General features: G+C 38.3%; 1 protein-coding gene across 1 annotated transcript in view; it reads right to left on the bottom strand.

The window, feature by feature from the left end:
* Window positions 1-5,937: 5,937 nt before the first annotated feature.
* The window catches only part of LOC143292933 (disks large homolog 5-like), a 44,213-nt gene continuing 41,370 nt past the window's right edge, over window positions 5,938-8,780 (bottom strand). The window contains exons 30-31 of the mRNA XM_076603633.1: window positions 8,101-8,210; window positions 5,938-7,542 (exon numbers count right to left, since the gene is read on the bottom strand). Coding sequence (XP_076459748.1) covers window positions 7,329-7,542; window positions 8,101-8,210 — 324 coding nt within the window. The 3' untranslated portion in view covers window positions 5,938-7,328. The remainder of the gene's footprint in view (window positions 7,543-8,100; window positions 8,211-8,780) is intronic.

Here is an 8,780-nt window from a genome sequence, read left to right as displayed (position 1 = left end):
CACTTGGCAAATCCAAAGCAATTATCTTTATATATATAAAAAAACAACAACAAAAAATAAAACCACTGTACATTAACAATTCATCACAATGTCACGCTGAACAGTAACATACAACAATGGATCACAATAGACAAAGTCATCTGTATTGCAAGAAGATGAACAAAAACATAACATGAATTAAACAATGGCTAAAAAGCATTATAAAAAAGGGTGAAAAAAATAAACAAACAAACAAACAAAAAAAACAGGCAAAGATTTTCCAGAACCTCATCTTTTGCTTGCTTGATTGTGCAATAAAAAAAACCTTATTGAATCATAAAAGGGTTATGAAGTTGAAAAAAGGCACAGAAAGAAATGAAGACAAAAATAATCAGATAGTAGCAGAGGCTAAAAAGATCAAACTATGTGCACTATCAACTCTAGTTTTTCACTGACAGATAAAAAATAAACCGAGAAAGCAGCCAAATGTGTGTGTGTTGTTTTTTTTAAAGCTGGTCAAATATGAAGATAAAATATTTCAAGTGCAGAACAGGACACACACACACACACACACACACACACTGTTTACTTATCAATAACTGCACCTGTTCCAGCCACTGACTAGACTTGACTGATCTGAATATATGCTCCCAACACACATTCAACTATGGCTTTCTTCTGAACAGAATGACTGGTAATTCAAAGTAAAACTATTATTACTTTCTTGCATTGAAAGACTGGCAATCTGATCCCAAACAATTTCCTTTTGAGGAAGAAAACCACACAACCATCTTTCTTTTTGACATGTTTTTTTCTCTAACTGGCACCGTATATAAAGCCTGAATGGTATATGTCATATATTATACATCATAAAATATATATTTTTTTTATACTTCTCATTCAGAAAAAAAAGAGAGTAGTTTTGTGTCTTATATCAATAAACTGATGTAGTTTGATATCTTGCTGGATGCTAATTGTCACTCACTGACACACATGAAGAACAGAAATACAACCATGTCTTCTCCTCTTCGTTTCATGTGTAAAAAGTTAGAATTACATGTGCATCTTTATAATTTGCTGTTTCTAAAAAACACCGCAAGATGTTTAACTTTTAAGATACTTTCAACCTAAAAAAAACATGTGCAACACCTATAAAAATCAAATTTGCTGTTTTTTCACTTTCCCATTTTAAATCTGACAATCCAGGAATTAGGCCTGAAAGTACCCACAAAAATGGAATATGCCTGCCTACATGACAGGGTAAAAACGGTCATACATGTAAACGCCCACTCGTGTAAATACAAGTGAACTTGGGAGTTGCAGCCTACGAATGAAGAAGAAGGCCTGAAAGTATCATGCAGCAAGAATTTGCAATTTATGTACACATTTATCAACACTGATGAAAATGTATCCTCTCACTGCCTCTCCTTTCAAACACACACACACATACACACACAGAATATTTACAGGCCTGCCTATTACTCAAGCTGTTTTTCAAAGATATGTAAGGGCTTATACTGACAACACTCAAGAGAAGCAGAATGAAACTGTATGTCCACAGGTATACAGTGAGAGAAACAGCCTGTACATAAGCAGACCAGCATGTGTGCTCAAACATACATAGATCTCCTGGTCTGCTATTCTACACAGGCTTTCTTCCATTGTCATCTAATCACACAAGAAAGAGAAGAAAACATAAAACCTAATGGTAAAGACATTGAAAACTAATATTGTCCATAAACATTACTGAAAGGCCGGTATGAAAGAACATTATATATAAAAAAAAATTGATCACAACACTTTGTCTGTGGTCCTCCTTATGTTCCTTTTTTGTGTACTTTTAATGAAAAATCATCCAAGACAGAAAAAGAAGAAAACCAGCACATCAAACAAGCATCATGTGATGACTAATGATTCTTACAGACACACCTGAAAATGCTTCCCACTGATCTATCATCAAGGACACCTATCTGAAACTGTTTTCAAACACTATGCAAAGAATCCCAATAAAAAATAAGCATCCAATAGTTTTGTGTAAACTACATCATGATTGGTAATTAAATAGACATCCACTGGATCTTATTGCCCTGGCAAGTGAAGCAGTTGAATATGATACCTATAAATTGTACAAACTGACCAAATGCACTGCCTGTTTCTCTCTTGCCTCTCCATTTCTAGTGGCTACTGTGGATCAGGAGATGAATGGGGCTGCCAGACAGTTAGGACAGGTGGGAATGGTGTATTTTCTGACCATGCAACCCTCTTTGTGAGGCAGATAGATGAATATCAGAGAGGGAGGGTATATATTTGAAGTTGGTTTGGGAGAGGATGCCGACTAGAGAGAAGATTTGTGCTAGTATGTGTGAGTGCAAGATGGGCATGAGAGAATCTGAGACACACACACACACACTCACACAAAGAAAGGGAAGGGTTCAATCAGTTCATCTAAGTCTATGCTTGAACTGTCAGTCTTTACAACCTGTTCATCTGAAGCTGATCAGAGATTCAGAGGCAACCAAAAGAGTGCAAGAAAATGAGAAAAATGATGTCTCTGCCCATGCTTACTGTTTGTCTACCTATATCTGATGTGTCTAACATGAGAGGCAGCTCCTCAGTTCTGAAGATGTCTGGATGACATCATCCAGGTATTTTTCTCTTCTGTGACAGCCAGGACATGAAACCTGTTGAGTCCTTTACAGGATGACTGTTCACAGGAGAAATTAAAAAGCAGCACAAACCATTCTGAAGATTCATCAATACACACCCAGATAAAACGAGAACCTGGTTTAAGTAAGAAGAATGCATTCATGATAAAATAAACAGCCGTCCTTGTTCAAAACTTCTGGTTAATACCAGCTTTTTAAATGAGGTTATTTTGCTGATGAGAATATGTTTGACTTTTCAAAGATCTGTTTGCAGTCACCAAGATGTATTTTGCAGCTGACTGCACTGTCTCCATCACCATCACCCTGATTGGATTAGGTTGTATGCATACAACTCAAAACTAATCATAACTTTGACAGATCCATGACTCACTTAAAGACAATGACTGAGTGAACTCTAACAACTAAAACACAACAGAAAACAAGACAGGCAAGGCCTTCAAGACTCACCTGTGATACACACACACACACACACAAAATCATTAAATGTATTTTGTATTCTATATTATAATGCTGCCGGTAATGAAAAAGAAAGAAAAAAAAAAAAAAAAAAAAAAAGGAAAAGAAAAAGGGGATAATAGCAGGTTAGAACCAGCCATATTCAGGTCTACAGTAAGTAGACTTACTCAAGCCCTAAAGTGCATCCACCTATAGAGTTGAAAACATTCATATCTAAACATGTTTTGTTAAATATGATAAATTGATTACGGTATTTGAAATGGTAACGCCATTTAAATCATGTTATTTTGGTATATCTTGATTATCTAAGAAATTCTTTAAAGTCCACCATAAAGTCCACAATTACCTCAAGCACACCTCAATATGTAGCAGTTTTCTCCAGATCTGCGGAGGTCAGTGTTCAAAAGGCTCAGTTACAGAAACTATAACCTGGTCCATTCAATTCTCTTTTCAGTACATTCTAGTTGATTTAGTAACGATTTTAAAATAACCATAGGCAGTAAACGCGTCGGTGATGTAGTTAGTGTAACTGTATTTGTATTTCTTTTTATCACAACAGATTTGTTTGTATGAAATTCGGGCTGCTCTCCCCAGGGAGAGCGCTTCGCTACACTACAGCGCCACCCATTTTTTAAATTTTTTCCATGTGCATTTTTTTTTTTTTCCTATCGAAGTGGATTTTTTCTACAGAATTTTGCCAGGAACAACCCTTTTTTTGCCGTGGGTTCTTTTACGTGCGCTAAGGGCATGCTGCACATGGGACCTCGGTTTATTGTCTCATCCGAATGACTAGCGTCCAGACCACCACTCAAGGTCTAGTGGAGGGGGAGAAAATATAGGCGGCTGAGCCGTGATTCAAACCAGTGCGCTTAGATTCTCTCGCTTCCTAGGTGGATGCGTTACATCTAGGCCATCACTCCATATAAAGTAGAGTCTGTATGTGTCCTGTCCAGAATTTGTATTTCTTTTCTTTTAATTGTGAACAAGACAAAATGAGGTCATGCCGTCTTCAAACTCAAGCATCAATTACCATTTTCAGGATCAGGATCCTCAAGGAAATGTGAACTGTTCATGATCCGGAAATTAATCCAGAAGACTTAAAACCTAATATTGGTATGACTGTGAAGATTTTTCCCCGACTATGTTCAATCCAAATTTGGTATTAGCAGAAAAAGTATTTCCAGATAAAATGACAATGTTTACCATGGACACACAGACACACACACACAAACACCGGGTTACTACATAGACTCACAGTGTTTACACAAGTGAGTCAAAAATTGCTGATTATGAATGCTCAGTGCCAACTTGGAAGCATGTCCTGTTCAGACTTCAGTTTCTTAATAGGGATATTGGGAAACATGAACATATTTATCTTGTGGCTTGAAACTTATGTGAAGTGATCTCCAATCTACTTGTGTGGTCTCCAATTTACTTGTGTGAAGTGGACTCTACTTGTGTGAAGTGGTCTCCACTCCACTTGTGTGAAGTGGTTTCCAATGTACATGTGTGAAGTGGACTCCAATTTGCTTGTGTGAAGCAAACTCCATCTACATGTGTGGAGTGGTCTCCAGTCTACATGTATGAAGCGATCTTCAATCTACTTGTGTGAAGCGATCTTCAATCTACATGTATGAAGCGATCTTCAATCTACTTGTGTGAAGTGGTCTTCAATCTACTTGTGTGAAGCGGTCTGTCTTCAATCTACTTGTATGAAGCGGTCTTCAATTTACTTGTGTGAAGTGGTCTTCAATCTACTTGTGTGAAGCGGTCTTCAATCTACTTGTATGAAGCGGTCTTCAATTTACTTGTGTGAAGTGGTCTTCAATCTACTTGTGTGAAGTGGTCTTCAATCTACTTGTGTGAAGCGGTCTTAAATCTACTTGTGTGAAGCAAACTCCAATCTACGCGTGTGAAGTGGTCTCCGATCCTCTGAACTTCTTTCCCTCCCCGTAGCCCCTTCTCACATTCAACTTTATCCAGAGACACAGATCAGAACATAGTATAGGTCACTCTTTCAGGTTGTCATCTTTTTACTTAACAGGTGCAGTAGTCAGGTGATCAACACTGGATTTCTGTGCCAAGAACGCTAGATGTTCACAGTTTGATTCCAGCAGTTTCTGATGGGTTTAAGGCTGTTTATATCAATCTCCTGGGTCCATAATTATACGGGCAAACTTGCCAACATTTTCATAACTTTTGTGTGCATTTAAATGCATTTGATTAAATACACAAGAAAACCATGTCAGCTTTAAGCATCTCATAAACCAAGGTGACTAGCATGAGGTGTGTTATGGAAAACAAATGCACCCAGTGTTCATTCATGCCTGAAAATGGCATATGGCTGGTTAGGTGATGGGACAAAAACAGTCATACAGATTAGACTACTTGAAGCTGCAAACATCACTGACCATAGGACCTGCAACATGTGAAGAAAAACTCCCTCCCACAACTCACTTTGATCTGGTTGAAAAGACAAAAGACTGAGTGTGCTGATGACAACTGAGACTATTTTCCCCATAGAAAAGAAAGTCAAAGAAGTTTGCTGTTGCAATAAATGACAAAAAGAGCAAAAGTATCAAACAGCAACCACCACCTACAAAAAACAATATCAGCAACAACAACAACAAAAAACAAACAGAAAACAAAAACACAACAGCAAATCTTAAAAAGAGAGGGGAGCAAAAGATAGAAATATACAGATGTACAGACAGAAAAGAAAGAAATCACTGTAAACAATGGAACACAGACTGGACAAACATGGTATTAATCTCTTAATCTGTTAACCCCCCCCCCCCACACACACACACACACACACACTCCTCCCCCCAAAAAAACAACAACAACAACAACAAAAAAACAACAACAACAACCCCAAACAAAACATGAACATTGGATTTCAGCAAACATGAACTACCCATGACTAGCACAACTAAGCATCAATATATTCACAATCAGTGTGTAAAAAAGAACAACGAAAGCCAGCAAAGCACAATGAGCGCCTCAGATCCATCTTCTCTCATGCTCACAACCTCAGCTATTTTGTGATGAAATAATACTCCAATATTCACCACAACACATATCAGTTCAAAGTCAAATCTCAGTACAGGTACACATCACACAACATCTGCTGGTGTCATGCAATCAAAACATTCATGCATCTCAATGCATACCGTAACTATGGGAACCTTGAGTTCAGGATCAGTTTCCAATGGATTTTGCTGATAAAAGTGTGTTCCAGCCATTGTTTTCTGTCAGTAGTATACTGGCTGCTGAGAACAGTGCTGACGAAACTGTGTACATCTTGGTATGGAATGTTGCCGACTTGACAATTCTATACACCATACCCTAAGATCTGTACACTGAACGGACAGAGAAAAGTCCATTACGAAAAATATCACATACACGTAAGAAGACATAGAAACAGAACCTTCATTAATATTCTTTTTTTTTCTTTTCTTTTTTTTTTTTTTTAGAAATCAAGCACAAAGGCCCCAAACTCAAGAACTTCCTTTTCTTCTTCAATCTCTGCCATATATATTCAAGGTAAACTCTTCACCATTTCTGACATTCACATTAAAAAAAACAATTCACAACTCCAAGTCTGAACAGTTCACTGGTAAAGAGCTTTTATGTAAATCAATAAGATTTTCAATGTGACCCTCTCTTTGTAAAAAAAGATTGTTGTTTTGTTCAAATATACAAATATTCTGGCCCCATCTCCTACCATACTGCCTTAACTCCATTGATCAACCTGGAACATTTATGCTTCAGAAAAAGAAAATGTCAAAGACAGAGGAAATATTTCATTTACATGGATCACAGAGTCACAGCTGAAATGTGAATAGAACAAAAATATACAAAGTGTTAAATGGGTGGGCAGCAAAATATGATGGTCTAATCTTCTTCGCCAAGCACACACACCTCTGGATCCATTGTGGAATGTCGTGTACATTCTGTGCAGCAAGACACAGAATAGATACACTAACTACGCAGCTATCCTGGACAAAGTCACCAACCAACTGACAGAGCAGCGGACTCACACTAGCTTACAAAGACTGAAACAGGCAAGATCGCTCACAACATCAGTGGGGGCTTTCTGGAAAGACTTTGAAACTGTGAAGAATTTAAGACAGCTCCCCAAACAAAAAGTCCAGCACATCCGCCAAATTCCTCTGTTTTCAGACGACAGAGATCACACAGGTCAGTGGGTGATAACAGAGACTGCTATAAGCAGGACACGCTGACCCAGATGGCTTTCTTCTGCTCAGCATTGATAGTGGCTTTGATGTGGGTGCTCATCTCTGCCAGGTTGCCCCCCTGCACCACAGCAGAGAACAGGTGAGAGCAGTCCACCTCCACTTTGGCAAAATTGTCATAGCTGTCCTTGGACGCTTTGCTGCTCAGCTTCTCTGGCAGGAACTGGGAATCACGGATTTCTCTGAAAGACACAGCATGCATGTCACCGTACACTATGCTCCAGGCTATGCTTGAAAAAATTGTTACAGAAAAGAGGCAACTCTGAACTGGAGGATAATATTTTTTCCTTTCTTTCATACACATCACTGTTTGTGTGACTATTTCTTGTGCACTGCCTACTGTTTTTTGATTCAAACATACACAAAACATTTCTATTTATTGTTAATCATTTCAACTTTTTTTAATCTGATCCGCACAAGTTCCCAAATTCTTTTATCTTATGTACTGCCAACTGTTTTTGATTTATACTTGTTAAAAACATTTCTATTTATTATAAATCATTTCAACTTTAAAAAATTTTCCATCCACTCAAGTTTAAAAAAAGTAGGCACTTTATTCAACAAAAGTATGAACTTTAATTTTGATGTTTGCTTCTGCTGTTTTCACTTCTTCCACAAGCATTGAAGAGTATTGCTTTCATTTTTTCTTTTTTTTAATCCGAAGAAATGGTGCTGCCCTGTCCATCAGAAACTGCCAAACTTCAAAACAAAGCATGGACAACCAGTCACATTGAACTTACCTCAGCTGCTTGGCACTTTTGTGGTGCACAAAGATCACTATGGGGTAGATCTTCAGTCTGTGAAGTCTCTCAATGGCTCGTGGATTGACATCAAGCAAACCATGGATTTTCTGCACAACAGAGAACAAGCACGGATCTAAATTAAAGTGCCTTGCTGTCAGTGACATACATTCCATCAACGACAAGCCCCAGAACTTCGCACACTTCCTGCACTATAAGTATAGCATGTCTTATGGTTCAAGTTCTTCAGACTGAAGTCCAGGGTTTAACAAAAGAAACCGAGAAACGAACCTGCCGCAGAGTCCGTTGTGGTGATACTCATGGCCATGAACTCCAGCTCAGTCTTTCAGCGAGCTCAAGTTAAAGTTAAAAGGCTAAAGTTCCTATTGTCTTTAATCGCCATAGGGACAGTGAATTCATATCAACTGTGTCTAGGGCTTGGTATAGGAAGGCAGGACCCAATCCTCTCCTTCAGCTGCTTTTTACATTCACACAAGTCCCCAAAATGGTAAGGCAATCACACAAGTCCCCAACATGGTAAGGCAATCACACAAGTCCCCATTCACACAAGTCCCCAACATGGTAAGGCTATCACACAAGTCCCCAATCACACAAGTCCCCAACATGGTAAGGCAATCACACAAGTCCCCAGTCACACAAGTCCCCAACATGGTAAGGCA

Source organism: Babylonia areolata, chromosome 18 (assembly GCF_041734735.1).
Source record: "Babylonia areolata isolate BAREFJ2019XMU chromosome 18, ASM4173473v1, whole genome shotgun sequence".
Taxonomy (NCBI): domain Eukaryota; kingdom Metazoa; phylum Mollusca; class Gastropoda; order Neogastropoda; family Buccinidae; genus Babylonia; species Babylonia areolata.
This window is presented reverse-complemented; position numbering and strand designations above follow the sequence as displayed.